The 27013-nt window shown below is 41.3% G+C and overlaps 2 protein-coding genes across 9 annotated transcripts in view; one reads left to right on the top strand and one right to left on the bottom strand.

The window, feature by feature from the left end:
* Positions 1-7270, bottom strand: part of LOC109456203 (uncharacterized) — a 366695-nt gene extending 359425 nt beyond the window's left edge. For all 6 annotated transcript variants that reach the window (XR_016019022.1, XR_016019024.1, XR_016019023.1 and 3 more), the window contains exons 1-2: positions 7001-7270; positions 129-250 (exon numbers count right to left, since the gene is read on the bottom strand). The gene's annotated coding sequence lies outside the window, so the exon portion shown is untranslated. The remainder of the gene's footprint in view (positions 1-128; positions 251-7000) is intronic.
* Positions 7271-7318: 48 nt separating this feature from the next.
* The window catches only part of ADRA1A (adrenoceptor alpha 1A), an 83834-nt gene continuing 64139 nt past the window's right edge, over positions 7319-27013 (top strand). The window contains exon 1 of one of the 3 annotated variants that reach the window (XM_019715005.3): positions 7319-9214. In XM_019715005.3, the coding sequence (XP_019570564.2) occupies positions 8332-9214 (883 nt within the window). In that variant the 5' untranslated portion in view covers positions 7319-8331. The remainder of the gene's footprint in view (positions 9215-27013) is intronic. The other 2 variants (XM_019715022.3, XM_019715015.3) reach the window with 2 other exon arrangements.

Here is a 27013-nt window from a genome sequence, read left to right as displayed (position 1 = left end):
ATGCAGCAGGAGATGGGAGGGGCACATTGTCATGGCTGCCATAATATATAAAGAGTTCTTACAAACCAATAAGATAAAAGGGGAAACACCACTATACAAATGGGCAGTAGACATACCAAATTACCTACCGGCCACTCAAAACCAATTTTCCCCCTTCTATATTCTTCCCTGCGTTGCAATGGCTAGAAGAATCTCTATCAGCAGAATTCTTGGTGATAATTCACCAATGAAAGGAATTCCTGTGAGGTTTCTGAAAGTAAAAGAGAAGTAGAAGTCAGTGTTCATCCTATAACAGTGTTGTGCAGGAATGAAGGCTTCAGCCAACAGCACGCGTGAGGTTTTACCAGGAGCATCTGGGAGTCCTGCATGTCACTGATGTTTCCATCAGCTGAACTCGTTATTGTGATTTCCTGATATTCCTGTACTGCCAGGTTTCCTGAAAGCAAATAGCTTCCCCTGATCTGTGGCCCAATCTTTCACTGTCTCATAAGCCTCTAATTCCTTGTATTAAATCACTTCTTGTTTGAAATACCTACAGTAGTTTCTGACTAAATCCTGACTGATAGAAACATCGACAAACAAATCACACAAGAATAAATAGAAATGTCAAATAAATGTATGAAATTATATTCGTAATTAAAGAATAAAAAATTATAATGAGATTTTTACTTATCAGATTGGCTGAGGTTCATTTCATTTATATACAGAGGGTGCCAAAAAAAAAAGTATAGACATTTTAAGAAAGGAAAAAAAACTGTACTAAGATTGTAATACTCCACATATACCGATAACAAAAGATGAGTACAAGTCACGTTTGACTTCTGCAATTACAAGAGGTGTTCAAAGTGGTTACCATCAGCGAAATTCTAATACAGTTTTTTCCTTTATTAAAGTGTGTATACATTTTTTTTTGGCACCCTCTGTATATTCATGTACTTGTCTATTTTATTATAAATACTCAAGGTTGGCAAGAAGCAAAAAATAAAAAAGGTTCTGTAATACACTATAGTTACAAGTTTATACTTTCTGTTTACATTAGTAAAACCTTTCTAGAAGGTGATATGTATTGTAACCTTTCAAATGTTCATAATTTTTGATCCTTTAATTTCACTTACAGAAGTAAATCTTAAGAAAAAATTACAGTACAATATTATATATAAGTATTTATCACAGTACAAGCTGATATTTTTTTAAAAATCTAAATACTGAGTATAGCTTTGCTGAATTCCCCAGTATTTATATAACCCTGTGAAAGTTACTAAAAGTCAGTGGGTTTCATTTTCTATATCAAAAAATTCTGAATAATAACAACTAATCACACAGAATTGTTTTGAGCAATAAAATCATTAACGCGTGAAAAATAGCAAAATGCCTAGAACATTAAGTTTCCAAGGTAGGGATTATGATTTTTTTTTTATCCCTAGGGCCTAATAAATATACATATATATATATATATATATATATATATATATATATATATATATATATATGTAGTATATTATCACAATTCACCTGGAATACATATTCATGTTAAGAGGAGTTTTTTGTTCTTTGGTATTATTAATTTAAAATTATTTCAATTTATATTTAGAATTCTGAAGGTGATATTTAATGCTTAGAGTGTATAAAATATCCAATACTTATTACAGTAGTATTAATTGATTATATCATGCAAACCTTCAGTTATCTTAATCTTTAATTGAACAATCTGGATTAAAGTTTTCTGTATCATGAAAAAAATCTAAATACTACATATCCAACTACTTAAATTTATCAACATGTACAAGCAATGGAATTGCTGTGCAGCTGTTATAAATCATATTTTGACAGAAATGTAATAATATGGGATGTGTTCATAAAATAATATTAAATGAAAAAGCAACATATATAACTGTAGATACAGTATGATCACAGTATTGTATTTAATGTATATATATACACACACATTAAATACATACATACATTTCATTTAGCTATGTACATATTTCTATGTATACCATTTACACACGTGGATAAAAAATGAGAAAATGTACCAAATATTTAACAATGGTGATTTCTCCAGTGGTAGAATTACAGTTAAGTTTTATGTTTACACATGTCTAACTTTTCAAAATGTGCTATTATGAGTATGTACTTTATAATGAAATACAGGTCAATACGCATTTTAATGTGTTTATAATAGTACATCAGCAGATGGAGACATGAGATAAAGAATGTCTACATTTGGTACCGATATTGATTTAGGTGTTTCACTTCCCTTTCAGATGATATTTGACAAAGGTATTGAAAGAATCTGATTGCTGTGCCTCAACAGACATTTGCTATGCCAGAGCAAAGTTTTATCGTTTTGAAGGAATAATTTACCTGATCTAGCTATAGGCTGACATAACTCCGAATTCCCACCCTAGCACACTACTGTGTAAGGATGGGATACCACAACTCACAAGACTTGGAACAAGTTATCATCTCAGGGAGATGAGAATGAGCTGGAAGAATGATGCCGAATACAGAATTATCTCAACCAAGGATTCCTTCAGCAGTGTCTGTGTCAGCAGGCAGTTTTGTGAGTTCAATAAAGGATTAGAACACAACGTTTATTTGGAGAATTTTGACTTGAGACTGTGTCAATATTGTTCTGAGCCACGTTTTTCATTTTTTTCCCACTTTAACTTTTTAAGTCCTAGGAGAATTAATTGAAAGACTAGATCTTTTTGGTGAATATTAGCATTAAGCCCTCTACTTTGTCACTTGGAGTGGTAAGGCCCAGAAAACAGCTCCTAATCCCATTGCGTATTGTCTTCTAAGATAATAATTGACAGATTCTGAACTATTTTTCCTCAAAGCCTCCCATACTTAATGACTTTCTGACTTTCTCACTAATCACTAACAGAGCCCTGCCAGTCGAAGCTGTTGGGTGTATGATTATTGCAAACCCTTCTTCTCCAATTAGACTGGTTCCTCCAATGTCTCTAAACATACAGGCACACACACACACACACACACACACACACACACACAGCTACTATATAGCTGTTGTTGACTTCCTTACTTTTGTCTACCAGACTAAATGCTGCTTATCCTGCAAGCCCTCAATCAAGCAATCCCACGAGCCATCCCAGAACCTCCCCTATAGGGGATTTTTCAACTTGCATTACACCTGAGGTCTACAGACTAGCACCGTTAAGTCCAGACAAGAGGACCCCTGCTTTGGATTTTGCTCTTTAGAGAGCCCAACTCTGATTCCCTCTGGATGTGGCCCTTTCCATGGGGCAAAGACTCCATGAGACTAAGATAATAATAGCCTTGCCTGGAATCTGCACTTTCCCTCATAGATCATGCTCTCAGACCTAGAATCTCCTGCCCCAAATGGCCACACAACCACTTTCAGGGCCTCTAGGCCTTTTTCCTTGGCTCATCCTCTCAAGGGCAGACCACATCATAGGTGTGTGTACCCCGAGGCCCAAGCCAAGGGACAGCAGCCTGGATGTACAGACTGAAGTGTTCACACAGATTTGCATGGCCCTTTAAGATGTGGGACAAGGGGGCCTGAGAAGAAAAGGAGGAGTAGCCAGTGGCCAGGGCCAGCTCTCCCTGTCCACCATGTTGGGTCACTCTGATTACATCAGTGGTCCAGGCATAATTCTCAGGTCATTTTGCACATTTCTCCAGCTGAATATATCTGTCTCATGTTAGATGTGGAATTTGGACCACGCTGGTTTAAAAGTGTGTTTCACTTTGAAGTAGCACACGAAATGAGCAGAAAAGGGAAAGGGCTAATAAGATTAGTAACAAGATAAGCTTCATGAGCTATAAACTTACTCCGTCCTAATGACCACCTAGGTTTATTGTCTCCTTTTAAAAATTAGGAAACCAAGGCTCATAAAAGCTGAGTTTTGCCCTGGTCTGGTAGGAGGGTAGGGACAGGATCTTTATGACTTGACTCTCTCTTTTTCCCCTCTCCCCATGGGACTAACAACACTTTTGGACAATCATGTCAACTGTTGACCTTAAACAAAAAGTCAGCCAGATATTTCTCCAGCAAAATGAGTTTCTTTGGGAGCAACAAAGAGTTGCAATTTGGAAGATGCAACCACGGCAGGCCACGTGCAAGTCTCCTAATACCAAAAGGAAACTCACATAGTGAGGAAGAGGAAGTTGGGAGGGCTATTACAAAGATTTCTCCCTGTTGTGCTTTGTGACTGATGTAGGGCCTGAGAGCTCCCCCTTCTGGCCTCCCTACTTCATTTTAAATGAGGTTTCTGTTTACTAATTGATTAAACTATTTAAAGAGTAACCAACAGATGGATAGTTTGCTGTTTGTGGGTCTATGTGGGGGTGGAAGAGGGGAATTGGTTCTGGGAGTTAGTTTCTCAGAGTGATGTTTACAGGCTGAGAGCTGATTTGAAAGACTTACCTGGCAGCATATAGGCTAGAAATAAGGAGCTACTCTTCCCAATCTTGGCACTAGATAGTTAGTTGTGGGGGCAGGGGAGGAATTGTGCCTACGCTTGTTTTTTGGGGGATGGGGGACTGGGAGTTCCAAAGACTTTTGTACATATTGACCTTGCAGAGCAGAGCAATTTTCAGTTGCTTTTCTTGCTGATAACACTATTTACGTTATCTACCATGGAACAGATCTTAATAGAAAACTCACATTTGTCATATAAGGTTAATGAATATGAAACTAAACAATAATATATTTCCCTGGTGGATGGATTTCTGAAGAACAGACATTATAAACACATTTGGTGATACAATGTATGAGTCGTAGGGCATTGTAGTCCAGCCTTCTCCACCTGAGGGAACTGAATCCCAGAGACAGCAAGTGACTTAGTAATTCAAGGGAGCCCAGATGTCCTGTCTCCTCACCCAGTATGCTTTTCCTACAATATACAATTCAATTTGTGGATGAGCAAGCCTTTTGTATATGTATTTTTAAATAATATTAAAGTCAAATAAAATGATATTAAAGTCTAATCAAATATGACAAGTGTGGGTATTACCCCAATGGACATGGGGGGGGGGGGTTGTGTACAAGAGAAGGAAGTCTAAATATTAGGTCTTCAATGAAGCAGGGCTCCCTGATTCTCCCATGGGCATTTCTCCAAGGCATTTTGAGGTATGTTGCTTACAGAGCCTTCCAAATATCTCCCTTGGAAAGGTAATAATATTAATAAACTTTTGTTCAAGGGAAGGAGTTTAAGGGCATACCACTGCTCAAAGTTATCTCTTTGTTGCTAGTTTTAAGGAAATCTAGTAAATATTTTAAGAACAGTGTGTTTTGTCTGAATAATAAAGATGAAAGAAGATGACTTAGGAGGTGGGAATCAGAGTGTAGAAAAATTTCTAGCATTTTTCCCCAATATTCCAAAACACATATGGCTTTATTCAATTGTAAGGCAAACAGAACATGGAGTTTACCAGAAAAAAAAGTAAATAAGACTGGTGATGTCAGCTTTTCATACTCTATTAACTAATCAAAGTGAATTAAAGAGAAGTAACTCTCTTTTAAAGGATACATTTTCTTATGAAAACTGGAAAAGACTGGGTGACATTTTTAAAACACTAAACCATGTAAGAAACTACAGCAGGACTATAAGGCTTTTTAAATCTATTTGTCTAAAGAAACGAGAGCTGGATCATGTTCAATAAGGTTTAGATATACTCACTTTATCTTCCTGGAAATATAATTTTATTACAATCAGATTCATTGAATTTTATCTGATTTCACTTGCATCTTAAAACATCTGCAAATAATATAATTTACCTGCATGTTTGTCACAACAATATACTTCTTCCCGATTTTAACAGAACTTCGTGCAAGCATTAATCTAATCAAGCTGTTCAAAGGGCCGTTTCTTTGAACACACCACACATAGTAATTAATACCACTGGCGAGTGACGGTTTTTCTTTATTTTTAAAATCAGATCATTTAAAGAAGTTATTTACTACAAATGAAAATTACCCGCCCCACCCCCATACACCGTTTAAAAAGCAAAGTGAGAATCCAAGGCAAGAGGGGAAAAAATGACCGCTATGCGCATGTGCCTGGGCTGCGCGAACCAGGGTAACTGCAGGAGGGCCGTTACTCGCCGGGCTCCTGCCGGTGTTACGTCAGCGAGAGCTGCAAAGTTCCTTGCCGTTCTTTGCTCATGTCTGGGAGCTGAATATTAAAAGGGTGAATGTGGAGTTGTTGGTTAGCTGTATGTTTTTTTCTTTTCCTATTTTCATGCTTTGTTTTAAAATCTTTAGGTAAAGCGATACAGAACCAATTGTTTAAAGACCTCAGTGGTGGAGGGGTGAGTCAGCTGGTGCAAAAGGACCAGGAATTGGTTCCTGGGAGAGAAGGTCCCCTCTCCCCACAGAGAGGAGGCGACAGGGCTGCTCCTGGGACCGAAACCCCGACCGCTCCCGGCTGCACGCGAACGGGTGTCTCTGCATCCGCGCTCCAGGTGAGTGCGCGGGGCGCGGGTATCCAGCAGGGTGGATGGGTCAGGGCAAACTGCCCTCGGCCTCCGGGTGAGCGGAACCCCCACTTTCCCCCGAGCGCCTCCAGGTTGTTTTCACCCGTTCTGCCGCCGGCATCCCCACGCCATCCTGTTTTCCTTATATATTCTGAGAAGTTACCTCCTAGTTAACAAGTGTGCTTTTTAACCCCGTATTTATCGAGGTAGGGAAAAAGGGTTTCTGCGGGTGCCTGCTTTTAGTAGCACCTGTGAGCTCCTGAACTTGTGGTTTTCACACTAGCCTTTGCCTGGATGTCACGCCCCAGCGCCTAACCCAAAGGCACGATGGGTCCCCACTCGTCGCACTTCTGCCTGAGTTCCTGTGGTAGAATTGCCGCTGTGGAAACCTGGGTTTCCTATGCTGACAGTGGGCATCCGTGTTCGCTGGCGCGCGGGCTTGATTTTTACGCCTACGAAATCCGCAGTGACTACCACTTGCAAAGCCCCTTCTGAAGAGTGATACTTCTTCCCACACCCCATACCAGCAGCCCACCTGGGTTGGCTCGAGGCTCGAATCCTCCAGGACCATTGACCCTGTGGTTTGGAATGGAATCCTGGACAGGCGCTCAGACCGCGGGACCCGCCAGGCTTTGCTCGGGACCTGGCTCTCAGGACAGCTTGGCTGGTAGACAGACACGCGCGCTCCACACACCCAAGGGTGAATTCCTCCGGCGCGAGCGTGCGTGTGGCACTGGCCCTGAGGTCGTGGGTCGCAGCGGTTCCCTCTCCCCGGCCGGCCTCTCCAGGTGACTGCGAAGCAACCTGTACAAGTGTCAACCGGGTAGATCCTCCGGTTTCCACCGGCTCAGCTCGGTGCCACACACTTGCCAGCCGCAGTCTCGCCTCATGGGTTTCGGAGATACTAATTTCGCTGTGCAGCCGCGCGACACACCGCGGTCAGGTGCTGCAGTTTGGGCTTCATTTGCTTGGGATTTCCACCCCGCCAGAGGCGGCGCGGCGGAGCGCACCAGGGCAGCTTCCCAGCCCGGGCACCGCGCGTGGTCCCCTCTTGCGGCTCCTCTCTGCGGCAAGGCCAGCCGCTCTGGGACTGCAGAGTCCGCGGGGCTCCCAGCCTGGTCCGACCCGTCGAGCTCCGCACGTCCTCGCTCCTCAGGGGTCCTGGCTTACACCCTGCCTTTCTCTTTGCGCTGTTTCAGAAGGACGCGGCATGCAACGCTCCGCAGCCGCCTATCTTGGCAAACATTCCACATCCATATCCCCTGGTCTGCGCGCCTAGCAAGAAGCTGATCTAGCACGAGTCCACGGCGGGCCAGCCACACTGTGGGTAACTGCGAGCCAGAAGAAGTGCCCAGATGCCAACGGTCCCCGCCTTTGAGAGTCGATGGCAGACCGGTACTTGCTTGTGGTTTGGAGGGAGACTGGCACTGGATTTTTGAATTCCAAATTACGTGCAGAATGCTGAATTTTCTGATCAGGAGGGATCAGACAGTGCAGAAAACCGGACTCCGGTAATTCTGGGATTGCATTTTGCAATTTGTCTCCTCCAGCTTGGCACCAAGCCTCCGATCCGTAGGGAGTTGGAACCTGCGGCCAGCGCAGCGGGTGGAGGAGGTCCGCGGGCAGCCCCGCGCACCCCTGGTCATGTCGCCTTTCGTGCCCTGCCCCTTTGCGTGGCCTTCTGAGGGTTTCCAGGGCTGGCCGGGGTTGCTACCCACCCGCGCGCTCTCTGTCACCCCCAGCCAACCCCAGCGGGCAAGGCTCCCCCGAGCCGAGACCTTTTGACTCCCTGGTCCCTCGCTCCTGCCTCCGCCCCCGCCCGGGGGTGGCCCTGGAGACACGGACCTCGCTCGCCTAGCAGAGACCATGGTGTTTCTCTCTGGAAATGCCTCCGACAGCTCCAACTGCACTCACCCTTCGGCGCCCGTGAACATTTCCAAGGCCATTCTGCTCGGGGTGTTCTTGGGGGGCCTCATCCTTTTCGGAGTACTGGGGAACATCCTGGTGATCCTCTCCGTGGCCTGCCACCGGCATCTGCACTCGGTCACTCACTACTACATTGTCAACCTGGCGGTGGCTGACCTTCTGCTCACCTCCACCGTGCTGCCCTTCTCCGCTATCTTCGAGGTCCTGGGCTACTGGGCCTTTGGCAGGGTGTTCTGCAGCATCTGGGCGGCGGTGGACGTCCTGTGCTGCACCGCGTCCATCATGGGGCTGTGCATCATCTCCATCGACCGCTACATCGGCGTGAGCTACCCGCTGCAATACCCCACCATCGTCACCCAGAAGAGGGGTCTCATGGCTCTGCTGTGTATCTGGGCGCTCTCTCTCGTCATCTCCATCGGGCCTCTGTTCGGCTGGAGGCAGCCGCCCCCAGAGGATGAGACCATCTGCCAGATCACCGAGGAACCCGGCTATGTGCTCTTCTCTGCGCTGGGCTCCTTCTACGTGCCCTTGGCCATCATCCTCGTCATGTACTGCCGGGTCTACGTGGTGGCCAAGAGGGAGAGCCGGGGACTGAAGTCCGGACTCAAGACCGACAAGTCGGACTCGGAGCAGGTGACTCTCCGCATCCATCGGAAAAATGCCCCGGTAGGAGGCAGCGGGAGGTCCAGCACTAGGAACAAGACGCACTTCTCCGTGAGACTCCTCAAGTTTTCCCGGGAGAAGAAAGCGGCCAAAACACTGGGCATCGTGGTCGGCTGCTTCGTCCTCTGCTGGCTGCCTTTTTTCTTAGTGATGCCCATTGGTAAGTCTTTACACCTCATCTTAGTATTTAGGGTCTTCACCCTCATCCCCTTCTGCTACTCGACTCACAGTCGGAGGTTGATGATAAAGGAGCTGCACTTCAAACAGCAAAGCTAGGAGGGCAGTTAGGAAAGCCTCCCTTGTAGAAAGGTGAATTTTCACTCCCTTACTATGCCAGTCTCCTTTATATTATGTCCTATGGCACCTTTTCAACTACTGAAAGTAGCTTCCAACTGATACAGATTAATTGGTCTCTTTAATAAGAACACGAACTTTTCTCAATGCCTATAAACATGGGTTTAACTTAAATACCTCCTTCTTTCAAGTCCCAGAGTCTCCACCAGGCATCTAGACAGGGGCTGTGGAATGCCACTTCCACCTCTGCTTCTAGGACCTCAGCTTCTCTTGACCTGAAAATAAGCACCATGTTCATTCTGAACAAATGTGTAATTTTATTATTAAATTAAATTATTCCTAAGGGCCAGTTATAATGGTCTGCTTATGCTCTATATATGTGTTAATTTTATATGCTGGATTCAGTGTGGAAGAAAGCATGGTGAGCATTGACAAGAAAAAAAAATGATTTTATGTCCTAACCAATTTAAGCTCTAAAGAATTCAACATAATGTTTCCAGTAAGCACTTTTCCCTTTATTTTAATAGTAAGTATTAAAGCAAACACTACGGTTATCCAAAATCATTTGGGAAGTTGCCGATGACACTGTTTGAAAATAATACAGTAATGCTACAAATCCAAATTTTGCAAATGCTGAATTAACTGTTGTCAGAACTAATTACTCATTTGAAGTATCAGCAAGCTGATCCACTTGGAATAGATTTCTATCCCTGAAAGGCCTTCGTGGGATCCCAAAATGGTTGTTTGCTATTTTTAGTTTGTGAGCTCAAATATAGGCCCACACATTGGTTATTCACTAACTCTGGAATACAAAAAAATATGATAAAAATTAATACAAGGCTGTTTCTGACACTTATGAACCAAATTTAAGTGCTATGTACTTAAAGTACTTTAATTTGCAACTCTGTGTAATGAAAGCAGCTATTGTTTTTTGAGGGACAGCTCTGTTTCAGACATTTGACAAAGCTTTCTATTTCACTAGTCCTCTTAACAACTCAGTGAGGTGTACGTTCTTATCCTGAAATCACAAGTGGGGGGGAAGGAATTCTTCAAGTTCTAGAGTTTCACTGTCTAATTCTATAGCCCCATGTGGCTATTTAATGTGAATTAAAATTAAAGAAAATTAATATTCAGTTCCTCAGGCCCACTGGCCACATTTCAATAGCCACATGTGGCCAATGGCTACTGTTGTCGACAGCAGAGATACAGAACATTTTCATCATTGTAGAAATTGCTGTCTGACAGGGCTGCTTGAGAGGCCCTGCCAAGTCCACTAGCTGACCTTCCATTGAGCTTGCCCATCGTTCTTGCTTACTCTGCTCCTGAAAGTACATCAGAGCTGTGAATTTACTTAAATAACACTCTTTACCTGAGCCACTGCCTGCTTACCTACCTTTCTGCGTGCTAATTCTTACTTCCTCCTGAAATTCATACATTTAGTCATGTAGCTATTCACTCGTCAAGGATTTATTGAGCACTTGTTCGAGACACTTAGGATGAATAAGGCAAAAAGTCCTTGCCAGTAAGATGTTTGCATTCTTTTGTGGGAGATAGCCATAAACAAGTCAATGTGTGCCAAGAATTCAGGATTAATAAGCACTTTTTGAAAAATCAACAGAATAAGAGGATGGAGAGTAGTACAACAATGAGAGGAGGGTGGTCAGGAAAGTCCTCTCTGAAGAGGTGATGTGTGAGCATACACCCGACTAAAGTGAAGAGCAAGCTTGCAAAGTTTGGGAGGAAGAGCTTTCTGGGCAGAGGGAACAGCCAATGCAAAGATGGGAAAGAACCTGCCTTGCGCAAGGCAGAGCAAAAAAGCTAGTATGGCTGAACTACAGAGACTGAGGGTGAAGACAAGTTCAAAAAGAGCCTGAGGAGATAGACAAGGTCAAAGTAATGTGGATTTGTTGGGTCAAAATAGAATTTACATATTATTCTAATTGTAATGGGAAGCCATCCAATCAGAAGGTTGTAAGCGGGTGAGTGGCTGGTCTTAAATTTTAAAGGATCATTCTGGTTGCTGGGTAGAGAGTGGGCTGTTTGGGGGTGAGAGTGGAAGCAGGGAGACCAGTTACAAGGCTGGTAGAGAAATCAAGGGAAGAAAGGTCTTGATGCCCCCACTCAGGTGAGACAGGTGGTGGTGGTGAGAAGTGATCACATTCAGCACTCATTTCAAAGGTAGGGCTGACAAATTTGGACATAGGGTACGAGAAAAAGAGAGGAATTGGAGATAATTCCCAGGTCTGGGGACTAAGTAACTGGGTAAATCATGCATTTATACTGAGATTGGGAAAACTAGAGAATGACCAGGTTACAAGGGGCTGGTGGGAGAGTAAAGGACAGGGTTTATTTCGTATAGCCTATGTTGAAAGGTGTCCATTAGACATCTAAGTAGAAATGCCCTGTAGGCAGTGAGATATGAACCAATGCTAAGAGGAGAAGCCGGACTACAATATAAACTCGGGACACCTCAACATATTTAAAGGCACAGAAATGGAAGGATCTACAAGAGAAAGTATATAGAGAAAAGAGAGATAAAGACTGAGCCTCAGGGCATTCTGCTATTTGAGGGTTGGAAAAAGGAGGAGAACCAACCAGCAAAAGAAATTGAGGAGTGGCCAGGGAGGAGAGTGTGGTGGTCGCAAAGCCAAATGGAAATGCTTCAGGAAAGCAAGGGTAATCGGCTGTGTCACACGCAGCTGCCAGGCCAAATCAGAAGAAGACAGAATCAACATTAGATTTGGCCATGTGGAGGCCCATGCAGATATGAAGAGGTCCTTTGAGGATAATAGTCTCAGGGGAGTGATGAAACAACGGCCTGGTTGTGTGTTTCTAGAGAGAATGGAAGAGGCAGAAGTGGAAACGGTGAAAATAGGCAACTCTTTAGAAAGGTTTTGCTAGACAGTGAAGCAGGGAAACAAGAGTGTAGCGGAAAGGATCTAGAGAGAATTCTCAAAGGTGGGAGAAAAGATATCATGTCTGTATTCTGATGGGAATGATGGTATAGAGAGATGCTGGTGGTATAGGCAAGGGAGGAGAGGGGATTCAGTGCCCAAGCGGAGGGTGGGGAAGTGACGAGAAAACACAGTGGAAGGGGAAAGGTAAAGATCTCTTCAGAATATATTTATGTCCTCAGTGAAATAAGTAGCAAGATCATTGCCTAAGAGAGAGGAAGGAGTAGGAAATGATGATGGTTTGAGGAGCCAAAAAAGATGTGCAATATTAAGCTTTGAGGTCACAGAGTAAATAGAACATGGAAATTTAGCAGAGTCACCAGGAGGTCCTGTTGAGACTTATGGTCATAAATTTCAAGTAAGACCAGTCAAGAAGGTTGTGTGTTGTTCTCTGACAGCTAGGATTCTAGGGACTGTTACTGATGACTGACTTGAAGAGAGGATGTTTGTGAAGGGACATAAACTGGATCGAATGAGGGGTCATACTGGACAGGTGATGGAAGAAGCTCGGGTGATGATAGATGACCGGGAGTTTGGGACTTTGGGTGGTGACCGAGTGATTAGTGGGGACATGAGCATAATAGACTGGGTCGTGAGTCCTCTGGTGAAAGGGGTACTGGTCTATTCAAAGCCTCCCTCTTAGATCTGCTCTCTTGGGGAAGATGAGGTGAAGATGTTATAATGGAGGGGAGTTGCGATAAGACAGGAGCACCCAGAATCACTAGGCTTCCTTTAAATCCTAATGTGGTGTCGCAAGAGGAAAATAGAAAATTGAGAGTTAACCGCATCCAACCAGGCTACTCAATAGGGCAAAAGACCCCTAAACCTACCAGATATGTGGTGCTCAATTTCTTCTTGACACCAAATAAGTAAGAGACTATATCTTCCAGGATTTATTGACTGTATAATAAGTACCAGGTATTGAGTTAAAAAGAATAAAAAGATGAATAAAGCACATTCCCGGCCCCCAAGAGCCTCACAATCTAGTGAAGGAGACAAATTAGGAACATTGATCACAAGTCTGTGAGATTGGTCCTCAACACGCTGTTACAAGTGCTGAGGAATATAACAGTTCACCCTGTCTGGAGGTCACTGTGGAAGCTTCTAGAAATATCGCTGTTAACTGAGCAGGGACTGAAGGCTGACTACTTCTGCGGGGCCATCAGTGACATTTTATTTGTTTTTAGTAAACATCTTAAGTACATTTTTCATGCAAAGGTGAGCAGAAGAATAAATATGCCATTATATTATCATACACAAGGGACATGAGCACAACAAATACTCTCTTGGGAAGAAGAGGTTATGGGTCTGCTCTCTAGGTTGCCAGAACAGTGGGATTAGAAACTAAAACCAGGGCAGTTGAATGTGGTTTATAAAGCTGAAAAGTGAAGTACCCACGTGTGGAAGACCTGGCCCAGGATAATCAGGTGAATGAGTAGTACTCTCCATTTCATCACCAAAGGCTGTTCCTCTGTACAGTGAAAAGGCTGTCTGCTCCCTGCCTCCACACACCCTCCCTCACCAGCCCTTCCTCACCAGGGTCTGTGGACTGACTAGTGTGATTGCAGGTAGGAAACTGACTTGCCTGCTCTCGAATCTAAATCTTGTAAGTCTTGTTTTCTTTCTGCATCCTAAATGTTTGGTTGAAATTCAGAACCCCTTCGTGAGAGGCGGAATCACATTTGAGGTTGTTGTCAGTCATTTCTACCTTGGAGTGAATGTTTTCTAACAAACAAGTTTGATCGTGGAGAGGAAGAGAGAGAAACTGAAGGTGTTAGCCTTCAACATACGAAAGAAGGACGGGTAAAAAAACGTGCATCCTTTTGTCTAGAGCCCACTAGTTCCAGAGGCAGTATGTTGGGTGGAAAAAGTGTTGGCCTGAGATTTAAGCCAAGGCTCTCTTTTTCATAAAATAGGGGCCATGATACAAGGCAGTTGGTGATTTTATCGGACTTCATGTGATTCATAGACCATCACTGACATTTGTTGACATGAGGGTGTTGCCATGAGGAATGGATGTCCCGGGAGGTCTGAGAAAGAGGGAGCATTAGAGAAAAAGGGGTGAAAGAGGCAACATTTACTGAACGGGTAGTATGTGTCTGGGGTTTGGATACATTATCTGATTTAAATACAAAATAAGCATGATTATTGGACCTGCCCATTATTATTAACTCTGAATCAAAGGAGGCAGCATTGGGCTGAGCTGTGACTCATGTAGACATACAATGTTTGAGAATTAAGTTAAAATAAAAAAGACAGTAGACAGCACAGGGGTGAGCAGGGAGAACATGTTTTAAAATGGGATGTTTTGGGGAGGCAGCGCTGGCAAGAAGCTTGTCAGGTGGAAGCAGTGAGGCAGAGAATGATTCATTTATTCATTGAGCAAAATTTCACTGAGCATCTACTACGTGCCAGGCAGCAGAGAACCACTGGAGATGAAGGCAAACACGTCCGTGCCCTCATGGAGCTGAAAATCTGCATGACTAAATACATAGCAACGTTTCAGATGGTGGTATACGAAAAACTGCAAGGAAAAAGGGCAAGTACATGTAGAATGACTCTGACTCTTGTGGATGCTCAGGGTAACCAGAGATTGTGCTTCTTGCTGCAGGTACAAAGGGATGAGACCCCTGATTCCTATGGAAAAGGTTGATCTCTTGGAGATAATGGTGTGGATCTCTAAGAGCCATTATGATTTTAAGAGACCAGTTTTTCAGTTACTCTTGCTACACCGCAAACCATCCCAAAACTTAGCGTTTTTAAGAAACACTATTTTATGGCTGGCAATTCTTTGGGTCGGGGATGAGTCAAAGCCCAGCTCATCCAGCTGTCAGGGCTGGCTGTCAGAATTGGGGGCCTGTCTTCATCCAGGGGTCTAGACCAGCTTTCTTAGAGTGTGGTAGTTCTCTCCAAGAGAGCCAGGGGCAGATGCTGCCAGGCTTTTGAAGAGCTACCAAGACCTGGCCCAGTGTCACTGCTGCCTCATTCTGCAGTGCAAGCAAGTCACAAGGCCAGCAAGTCAGTAGGAAAGGAAATAGACTCATCTCCTGAGGAATGAGCAATAGAGAGCTGCATAGAGGGGTGGGGGCAGGGGTCACTGTGGCCACCTTGCACCACGTCTACCTCACAAGTATATTAAACAACAGTTCTCTTTTATTTGCCTGTTATTTATTGAGAACTTCATATATGCTGGGCTTCGTGCGATGATGCACTGACTAAAAACAGTTGGGGTCCTTGCCTTCCTGCAGACTTCTAATTATCATGGGGAGATAGACATTCATCAGATAACCACATAGAAATCCAAAACTATGTACAGTGAAGAGGCTGTGGGTGGTGCCTTGAAAATATCTACATGGATAAGGCTGCCTGTGAGCAGGGAGAGCAGAAAAGCCTTGCTGGGAAGGAGGGCTTGACCTACGGAGCTGAGATCTGTAAAATGAAGAGGTATTCCGTGGCTGTAAGGGGGAGGGAGGAAATGGAATGGGCAAAGACTCAGTGCTGGCCTGACAGTCACAAGGAGTTTCCACAAGGCCTGTGTGGCCAGAGCCGAAAGGCTAAGAGATAACTGGTGTCAAAGGAAGCTGGAGAAAGGGGGTCCAGATCAAATACGGCTTTTGAGCCTTTTTATGAGTTTTTGTTTTTATCCAAAGACGACCAGGAACAGGGATGACATGATCAAGTCTGCATGTCAAAATCTCAAAGGCTTAGTGAAAAGAAGACTGTGGATAGACCAGTTGGGAGACCTTTACACAGGACAGGTGAGAGAGATCCTGCCAAAACAATCCTTCTCACATGCCGTTGAGAGCATTTATTTCCGTGAGCTGCCGCAGAGTTCTGGAATGCCTCTTTTGTCACTGCCTCCAGAGCACATTTACAAGAAAACCTTTCGCTAATCATAAATAGTATAACCAGACTTGGCTTTAAATTAATTTTGACTCTTTCCACGAGAGGAGTCTGTCAATGAAGATTTACCGTCATATTCCAAAGCACGTGCTGCAGGCTCAGAAGACATCTACAATACGTCCCCACAATGCTTTGAATAGCTGACTCTTTCAAATCAGACTGCAAACAGGCAGGTCATTAGTTTGAAGGAGACAACCCTTGGTGACCGAGGCATTGTTGTGTTTGTGACTTCATGGTCTCAGGTTTGGATGTGAGGACATTTTTCTAAGGCCTTTTCCTGGTCTGGAAGGTTTGCTGTCTTTTAGCCCTGCTATTTGGTTTGCCAGCTGGGCACTTGCATCGCAGCTCCTCATTTTTAAATTGCACATGTTTTTACTATTTGAAAAATTTCCCCCCACATTTTTATGAGTAATTTATATTTTGCCTTTTGTGATATGAAATTGCTTGTCTGTGGTTTGGGGCCACATTTTATAAAGCTAATGATTTTTATTTCTTTTCTATTTGTAAGCTCCTTTTATACATTGAAGTTACTTAGTCATTTTTGGGTAACAGCCTTTCAGTGAGCCAGGGCTCACATAACTTCACGGTGGGGGGTGGAGAGACAGGAAATTAGGGCGCTCAGCTGACCTTTCATTTTGATTTTTAGTGTCCTGCACTGGGGAGGCTGGTTCAGTCTAGTGACTGGTCCCTAAGTAGTAGTCACAGCCATCATGCTCTTGTCCCCTGATGAGTCTGAGGCTGCTCCCTGGGGACCACTGTCGTCCCACTGGATGACCCAGCCCCACTGCAGCTGTCCTTACAGCTACAACAGACACTCAAGGTTTGTCTGTGACTCCATTTGGCTCCTGGCTGGGGTAACACCTGCTCTGTTGCCATTGGCCAGGGAATCACTTTGTTCTCCCAGCACCCATGATCGTCTTTCACAAGCTCCTGAGCCAAATCCTCAGCAACTTTCCGTCTCTGTCTCAAGGCATGGAGAGCCCTGTGTGTTCCTTCCACACCACACCGCACATGTGCCAGCCCAGGCTTGCTCTCTGCCCACCTACATCGCTGCCACTTTAATAGATGTGGTAGCCCTTCTGTGCCATCTCCCCGAATGGAGAGTGGGAAAAAGCGACTTCACTCCCACCTTTACCTTCTTAAATACCTCTCTAGTCCTTTTTGAGAGGAGAGCTCAGGACAAACACCTGACTGCCTCTTTCCACTGTCTCTTTCTCCATTTCCCCCACAGTCTACCTGGGGAGGGTAGATGCCCCGTTTCTGGCTAAATGGGACACTCTTCTGAATCATGTCTTCCTCCTTGCCAGAGTGGTGTCCACTTTTTATGGAATCAAAATGGCAAATGGATTGCAGGCAGACAGAGATAGGTTTATTAAGAAGGGAATCGAGATGAGGAGTATTTAACAGTATTATAACCCTTATATCTATTTAACCATTATTTTTCCCATTGGGTTTTTTGCATTGTATTGTTTTTGTGGCTTTTGCCAATATATGGACATTTAAATTTTTTTACGTAGTCATATATTTTAATCTGTTTTTTCATGGATTGTGCCTTCTCAGGGATTTTTGGAAAGATCTTTCCTGGTGCAAGTCAGATAACCTCCATTTTCTCTTAGTTCTTTTAGAGCATCATTTGTAATCTACCTGGAATTTATTTTTGTATGTTGGTAGGTAACATCTAACTATATTTGTTTTGAAATGGTTAGCCAGATATTCTTAAAAGACTTATTGAGTATGCTATCCTTTCTTGTCTTATTTGGAAAACCACCTTTGTTATAGTAGAATCTTGAATCTATTTTGGGACTCCCACTTGTGTCCCTTTTATCTGTCTCTTTAGCATTGGTGCCTCATTATTTTAATTACTGTAGGTTAATAATACATTTGAATATTTTCTGGTTTAAGTTCCCTGGATGAATATTCTTTTTCAGAATTATCTGGTCTGTCTTTGCATATTCATTCTACGAGAAAAATTCTAGACTCATTTTGTCATGTTATGCCCCTCCACCATGAACATGAGAGAGACAGAGAGAGAGAGAGAGAGAGAGAGAGAGAGAGAGATTAATCCTGTTTTCGGATGTATAGATTAATTCAAAAAGTGACATCTTTATCACACTGAGACCTCCTGTTAAGAAATATGACATGTCTCTCTATTTGCTTCCCAAACTACTTTGGAACTATTGTTTACAGTTTACTTTCAATCACACTTACTAACATGTGCTGAAAACTGATTATGACAATGACAAAACTGATTATGACGATGGGAAATGCTGCTTTGGTATGTTGACATTAGATATGACACTGATTGTTGGTTTTAGATTAATACACTTCATCATTTCAAGGAAATATCTTTCTATAGTTTATAGAACAATTTTATCAAAAATGAATTTTTAATTTTATCAATGCTGCTTTCTTGATATATTTTTAATATTAATCTTTTTGTTGACATTGATTTGATAAATGTGATTTCATAAAATTATCCCCTGTGTTTTGTTGGATTAAATTCTATCTGATCAGTTATTACTCTTTTTTATATTATTGCATTATACTAAATATTTTATTTCTGGTTTGCATCTATGTTTCTATGTGAAATTACTGTTTTATTTTATTGTGCTATCTTTGTCACATTTTTGTATCAAGTTTATGTTAATTTCATAAAGCGAATTGTGACACTATATTTTTTCCTGCAATCTGGAACCATTTAAATAGCGTAAGAATTATGTGTTCCTTGAAGGTTTGAAAGAACTTGGCCATAAAACATTTGGGCATAGCTCCTTTTATGGATGCAATTCTTGGAGACTGGTTTCTATTTCTTCCATGGATAGTGGGCTATTATGATTGTCAGACTTGATAATCTATGTTTTCTTATTTTCCATTTTCCTTCTCATTGAGGTTTAACATTTTAACATAGAATGCTACATGAAATTCTTTTTTTTCCCCTAATATTTCCTTTCTTTTCTATCTTTCTCATTTCCCACATCATGTACTGTGTTTTCTTTCTTTTTGTCTTCCCTGAGATGTCCGGAAAAGTTGTCTATTTTATTGGTTTTTCTCAAAGAACCCATATCCTGGATTTACTAATCATTTTCATCTATTTTCGAACGTACTAATTTAATCTCTAGAAATGTCTTTCTTTTATTTTGGAGGTTATATTTGTTCTTTTACATCAGCTTGAGCAGAATGTTTGCTTTATGTATTTTAATTCTTTCTTGTCTTAGATTAAAGACAATCACAGCTGTACCTGCCTCTCTAAGCAAACTTGAGTTCCTTCCCTATTGTTTTCCTAGGTAGCACTCTCATCCAGTTGATCTGTGTTTCCACTTTTAATATCTCCTTTGTCCTGTGTAGACAGGAGAGAATTCCTTGTGTTGTTGTTGTTGTTGTTTGTTAATTTGAAAATAATTGGTATTTTTATCCCCCACTTTAAAAAATTAATTTCAAATTTACTTCACTGTGGTCAGAGAATGTGGAATTTATTGAGGTTTTCTTTATGACTTAATATATGATCAATAACTGGCATATTTAATATATTTAATGTTTAATCGATATATACTAACTAATTTTAATAGGAGTGTTTTTAAGATCGTCTTTATACATTATTCTTTATCTTCACCTTTATCCATCATATACTTTATTTGTCAAATATTGTGTGAGGTATGGTAAATCTTCCCACTGCTACTGGGAAGAATTCTTCCAATTATTTCTTATAATTTTAACAGGTTTTGCATTATATATGTTGAGGCTGTTGCTTGATACTTAAAAGATTGAGTCAATAATATTATTTAAAGATAGGCTTTTTGTCCTATTTATTTTCCTTAATAGTACATTTTAAAAATATAATATTGTAATTGCTAATATATTTTTGTTTGCACTTGCCAACATACCGTTGCCCATCTTTTTATATATCAGCTTGTGCATCTTGTATCATCAAATGGATTTTTTATAGTCAATGTATCTAATCTGAATGTTTATCTCTTAATGAGGATTTAACTGATTTCCACTGATTATAACAGATATATTTGGTTTGATTTTTGTCTTCTGGTTTTATGCTTTCTGATTTCTGGCTTTATGCTTTTTTTTTTTTCTTTTGTCTCCTGCAAAATAGACCTTTTTTTGTTTGTTTGTTTCATTGCTTTTTAATTCTGCAATGTTTTAGAAATGTTGTCTCCTATTTTAAATTCTACTAGAAGTTTCCTTCGAACTTTGCAAAAACATTTTTTTAACCTTCATTTCTCTTATCACTACCCACCACCGACCTTTGCCCATCACATAAGGGAAGCAGTGTAGCACACTTCTATTTTCTCTTCTCCCTGAAACCTATATCTTTTGGTTAGTAACATTTTGCATTTTAAGTCTAGATCATTTCTAATGATCGTATTACCTAGTCTGTCTTTTGTATCTTTCTATAGTTTAGTAACACTAATTGCCCTCTTACTATATGCTGTGATTTACTCATCCATGACCTCTGGATTTCACTTTACCATGTGGAACTGGGGCTAGCAAACTATGGCTTGTTTTTGTAAATAAAGTTTTATTGGAACACAGCCATGTCTCTTTGCTTACAAATTATCCGTGGCTGATTCCATGCTACCATGGCAGAGTTGAGTAGTTGCTACAGAGACTGCACGGTTCACGGGGTTTAAAATATTTGCTATTACATTAAAGAAGAGTTTAATGTCAAATAAAATTTTCCCAATAAAAACATAAGCAAAATACATTTTCTAAGCCTTTACATGCCTGAGCCTAAATACATAAAAGACCTTCTCTGAGTATAGAACTCAAGTTATGTATTTTTTTAATTTCAAAAAACGTATTACTCCTTTGTCTCTTCCTATTTGGTATTTTATAAATGACTTGAGGCCAACTTGCCGATTGCTTTTTGTCGCGTATTCTCTCAAGTATTCATTTTCTAGCCACGATGCTTATAGAAATTTTTCCTAATTAAATTTTAAAATGTCTCCTGGAAATTTCTGTTTTGGGGGGTAAGCTTTCACTGCTATTTCCTGAAACCCTGTGCACATTTTTAGCACCCAGTGTTAACGACAGTGTCCTGTAGTAATCCCTTCCTCTGTCTTATTCTTTCTCTTAGAATTCATATTAGCTATATTTTGGATCTCTTATATCTTCCCACTTCTTCTTTTGCTTTTTTGTCTCATGTTAGTCAACATTTCACTGTTTTCTCCTGTGCCTTCCATTTGAATTTCTCGTTTGTGTTGTATTTGACCTAGTTAGCCTACGTAGTAGTAGACAATCCCCTCCACTCCACTCTATTTTATTGGCACATTGTTCCATCTTCATTATTGCTGACATTCATTTTATAAACCTAATAGTTCCTTAAGTCTCCTTTAAATACACCTTCAAGATTTTCTCCATATCACTGTTTTAAAGGTAGACTTTTGCTCTGATTGCTCAGATTGCTATCCTCTTGCAGAACTGCTGAATCTTTTCAAGTGAACAGTAATTCTCTCATCCTCATAGAGGATGACCTAGTAATAAAATTTTAAATGGGCTCTGTTTGGAACTGGGTGGGTCTCTGCCCAAATCTTTCAGATTCAGATTAAGAGGAGAAGGAAATAATTGTCTTAATTGTAGTTTAAATTTGCCAGAGTACAGATGTATTTATCCCCAAGGAGCAGAAAAGGAGACAGAAGGGAAAGGTCTCACTTTCGTGCAGCAGACTTTCTTTGTTCTGTTTGTTTGGCACAGTGGGTGAAGTGGCCTCTCCTCTGGGTGGCATGACTGGCCCCCTGGGACCCATGTCCTGCACAGCCTCCCTGCTGTTGTCTGCTGACATTGCCCGGGAAACCAAGAGGCTTCCCACTGTGTGGACCTCAGCATCGGGACTCTTCCCAGACACTTGAGTAGAGCAGATGTGTCTTCGACAAGCTACCCCTGAGTCTGCCGTGTCCCAAGTGTCTGTTATTCTAAGCCCCTGGGGTTGTCACTGAGCAGCAACTGGGAGCCATCTTGCCTTTACTCCCTGTTCTTGAAGTAACTGAGGACTCATGTGTTCTTCATTCAGGCTGCTCATGTCCAAACTGCAGTTTCTAGAATTTTCTAACAGGTTCTGACTTCTAGATAGTGCCCTTCCCTAGCGTTTTCAGCAGTGATGTAAAATTTCCCCCATTGGTGTATTCTTTAAGATTTATTAAGAATTTAGAAAGGGAATGAGGAAGTTCAGCCTGATCTCGAAGTCACTATCTCAGCTCAGGTACCTTTTCACATGGATATCAAAGTGTGAAAGAAAATGAGAATAACCTGAGGTGTGATAGTTTCCTTTGGTACCGTGGCAGCTTGTGATTTACGACAAAGTAGTTAGAAGAAGATACCTATGGGGACAGGCAGTGACAGAATGTATGTGTGTGTGTCAAAAAATGGATATACATTTTAAGAAAGGAAAACTGTATTAAAATTGTAATACTCGATATATCCCGAAAACAAAAGATGAATACAAGTCCCATTTGACTTCTGCAATTACAAGAGGCACTCCAATTGGTTACCATCAGCATCCAGACCCTTCTGATTACGGCGAACTCCCGCTTGAGCAACGTTGACCAAAGTGTCCACTTTTATACATTTTTTGGCACCCTTGGTATATAGTATATTTCAGTAAGCTAAGCCTTCTCTTGTGGCCCTGAGCACAAGAGGATGATATGAAATCATGTGAAGCATTTAACACATCTCTTTCTAAGGAAAAGATGTGAAATAGTTCATATATCTGACGTGATACGTTGTTGTCTAGTTCAAGCTGCTATAGTGCTGTAGTAGAACACCACAAACTAGGTGTCTTACACAACAGACATTTACTTCTGACAGTTCTGGAGGTTGGAAGTTCGAGATCAGGATGTAGCATGGTCAAGTTCTTGGTGAGGGCCCTCCTCCTGGATCACAGATGGCCATTTTCTCACTGTGTCCTCACATGGTGGAAAGAGAGCCAGCGCTGGTCCCTTCATCTCCTTATAAGGGCACTTATCCCATTCTGGGGGCTCCCCCCTCATGACTTCATCTAAACCTAATTATCTCCCCAAAGCCCCACCTCCAAATACCATCACACTGGGAGTTAGGGCTTCAACATATGAATTTGAAGAGGACACAAACATTCAGTCCAGAGCAGTGGTGCTGGCATGCCACTTATTGCGTCTGATTTAATTCCTGGAACAAGCCTGCAAGATAGAAGTTGCTATGCTCATGTGGAGAAGCAGAAACTGAGGCACAACAGAGATAAAGTGACACTTTGCTGGAGCTGCTTGGCTGCCTTTCCTGAAACAGAGGAAAGGGGTCTGGCCATGAGTTAAAAGCCTTGGCTTCCGTCTCCTCATCTGTAGAAAAAGGTTCTTGCATGAGGCCAGTGGCTTTCAAACTTCTCAGCTTCAGAACTCCTTGTTCAAATAAAATCCTACTCAGAAGCCCAAGATATAAAACTGATGAAAGTGGTGCTGTGCCAGTTGAAGGCGACCCTGGGTCCTGGATGCTCAGCTCTCGCCTTCCTGCCAGCAGTGGCCACTTAGAGATTCTGGAACACAGTTGCTATCTGTGCTGATGGTATCTGATTCCAGCGTCAGTAAATGGTATCAGAAGTTCTGGAAGGAGTTGGGGTGCACTTTCAAAGGAGAATGGGGTAAAGATGACAAAGGGCAAAGCAGCTGTCATTATTCTGAAATGCCAGCAGAGCAGTAGTCTTTGCCCAAAAGGGGTTTGAAAAAGGAACATTACATTCTAACTTTCTCCCTCCCTACTTTCCTTCCTTCCTTCTTTCCTTTTTTTAATGTGCCATCCACATTTAGCTTATTGCCGGGGCATTTAGTCCCCAGTGAGAAACCTGCTGCTTACAAGTTGATCGTGTAGCTTGATTCATTATAGTTAGAAATGGTTTTGAAATTTATCTACAATCGGCAACGTGCTGTGTTTTAAAATGATTTTGTTGTCATTAGGAAATAACTAAAGGACAATCTCAGCAATGGATTTTTTTTTTAAAGGAAACTCTAGGAGAGGATAAAATCCCTGAAGAACAAACCATCTGTAAAGAAGTCATAGCGATAGTTCTCAACCAGGACTGGGTTTGCCCCCCAGGGGACATTTGGCAGGGTGTGGAGACATTCTTTGTTGTCACAATGTCACAGGTGGGGTAGATGGTGCTACTGGCCTCTAGCTAAACATGCTACAGTGCACAGGACAGCCCCCCACCACAAAGAATTGTCAAGCCCCAAACGACAATCGTGCCAAAATTGATAAACTCTGGCTTATATTAGAGGAATTCCTAAAATCTGTCAAAATCTTTAGAAACACCACATTTAAAGCAGATCACCAATTCTGATTATTATTCAGATTTTTTCACTGTGTTTCCAACATCTTGGCTAGTGATTACAAATAAAACGAGGTTTCCAGATGCCTTAAGATCCCTAAAAAAGTAATAGTTGCCCATCTACTATATTTTTAGTAAAATGTACATAACAGAAAATTCACTATTTTAACCATTTTAAAGTGTATATAATTCAGCAGCATTTAGTACATTGACAATGTTGTGCAACCATCACCACTGTCTACTTCCAAAACATTTTTATCCTCCCAAAATGAAACTCTGTACCCTTTAGCAGTCACCCTCCATTTCCCCCATCCCAAGCCCTTGACAACTTTCAGTCTGCTTTTCTCTGTATGGATTTGCCTATTCTCAATTGTACATATAAATGGAATCATATAAATGGAATCGTGTATGTAGCCGTTCGTGTCTGGCTTCTTTCACTTAGCATGTTTTCAAGCTTTGTCTGTGTTTTGACATATATCAGTACTTTGTTCTGTTTTATGACTGAATCATATTTAATTGTATGGATACCATATTTTATCTCTACATTCAACAGTTGATGGACATTAGAGTTATTTCTACCTTTTGGCTGTTGTGAACAGTGCTGCTATGAATATTCACGTAAAAGTTTTTGTTCAAGTACCTGTTTTCATGTTTTTGGTATATACTTAGGAGTGAAATTGCTGGTTCATGTGGTACTTCTATGTTTAAATTACTGAGGAAACAACAAACTGTTTTTCACAGCAGCTGCCCCAGTTTACATACCTCCCAGCAATGTATGAGGGTTCCAATTGCTCCACATTCTCTTATTTTTCTTTCTTTTTTTTTCTTTTTAATTATAACCATCCTAGTGGAGGTGAAGTAATAGCTCATTATGGTTTTGATTTGCATTTCCCTCATGATTAATGATGTTGAGCATCTTTTCATGTACCTTTTGTCCATTTGTATACCTCCTTTGCAGTAAATGCCTATTTAACTCCTTTGCCCATTTTTAAACTAGGTTTTTTCTTTTTGTTGTTGAGTTGTAGGAGCTCTTTATATATTTGAGATACTAGACCCTTATCAGATACATGATTTGCACATATTTTCTCACATTCTGTCTGTGGGTTGTCCTTTCACTTTTTTTATAGTGTCCTTTGATGCATAAATGTCTTTAATTTTTATGAAGTCCTAACTATCTACTTTTGCTTTTGTTGTTTGTGTTTTTGGTGTCATAGCTAAGAAATCACTGTCTAATCCAAGGTCACAAAGACTTGTCACTCTGCTTTCTTCTAATACAGAGGGTAAATACATTTTAAGAAAGGAAAACTGTGTTAAAATTGTAATATTCAATATAAACCAATAAAAGATGAATACAAGTCACATTTGACTTCTGCAATTACAACAGGTGCTCAAAGTGGTTACCATCAGTGTCCAGACACTTCTGGTTACTGCGAACTACTGCTTGAGCAACACTGACCAAAGTGTCCACTTGTATACATTTTTTTTGGCACCCCTAGTAGTTTTATAGTTTTAGCTCTTGCAGTTAGGCCTTTGATCTATTTTGAGTTAATTTTTTATACACGGTGTGAGATAAGATTTCAACTTCATCCTTTTGCATGTGGAAATCCAATTGTCCAACTACTATTTTGTTGAAGAAACTATTCTTTTTTTTTTTTTAAGAGGAAAAAAAAAAAAGCTATTCTTTCTCATTGAAGGTTCTCGGCACCTTGTCAAAATTCCATTCCCTATAAATATATGGGTCATTTCTGTCTGTTACTCTTATGCCAGTATCACACTGTTTTGGTTACTAGAGCTTTGTAGTAAGTTTTGAAATTGCTAGTTTTTACATTTCCAAAAGCTTAATGGCAGCTTTATTTAAAAAAAAAAAAAATACATGGACAACTATGGGTACACAATTCCTTTGAAATTCCTAAGTTCAAAAGCTCTGAAGACGGGAAGTTCTACATTACTAGTTTGGGGCCTGTACCTGACCTGATCAGCACTTATTCGACGGCAAATCCAATCTGAACTGACATGAATCTATAGATGCTATGAGATCTGTAAGAACAGAGATTTGAAAATAAAGAGGCTATAGAATACAGAATATAAAAATTCATATTCTGTACAGTGCATTAAGCTGCAGAAAGATTTAGGCATTTGATTGTGGGGTGCTGCCCCACACCCCACTAGTGGTATTATACAATGTACAGTATATGACCCGTATTACCTTCATAACACCTGAAAAATCCTGAATTCCAAAACACACCTGACTCCAAAGGTTTTGGAAAAGGAATGATGGACCTGTATCATTCTATGAGGGTAACACTGGTTATCTCACGATGCTCAAAATCCTGATGATTTTCTATCTTTGATTGGAAAAACAGGAGGAGAAACAAATCATCACAATCTGTTTTATGTAACTAACATTTATGGTACAAATGATCTGTGTTAGGCAATGTATTAGGCACTTTACTTACTCTATGTCATTTTAAATCTTTCAAAATACAGATTCTGTGGGGAAAACTAATAA

The sequence above is a fragment of the Rhinolophus sinicus genome, chromosome 15 (assembly GCF_057876585.1).
Source record: "Rhinolophus sinicus isolate RSI-liver-muscle chromosome 15, RSI-T2T, whole genome shotgun sequence".
NCBI classification, from domain to species: domain Eukaryota; kingdom Metazoa; phylum Chordata; class Mammalia; order Chiroptera; family Rhinolophidae; genus Rhinolophus; species Rhinolophus sinicus.
This window is presented reverse-complemented; position numbering and strand designations above follow the sequence as displayed.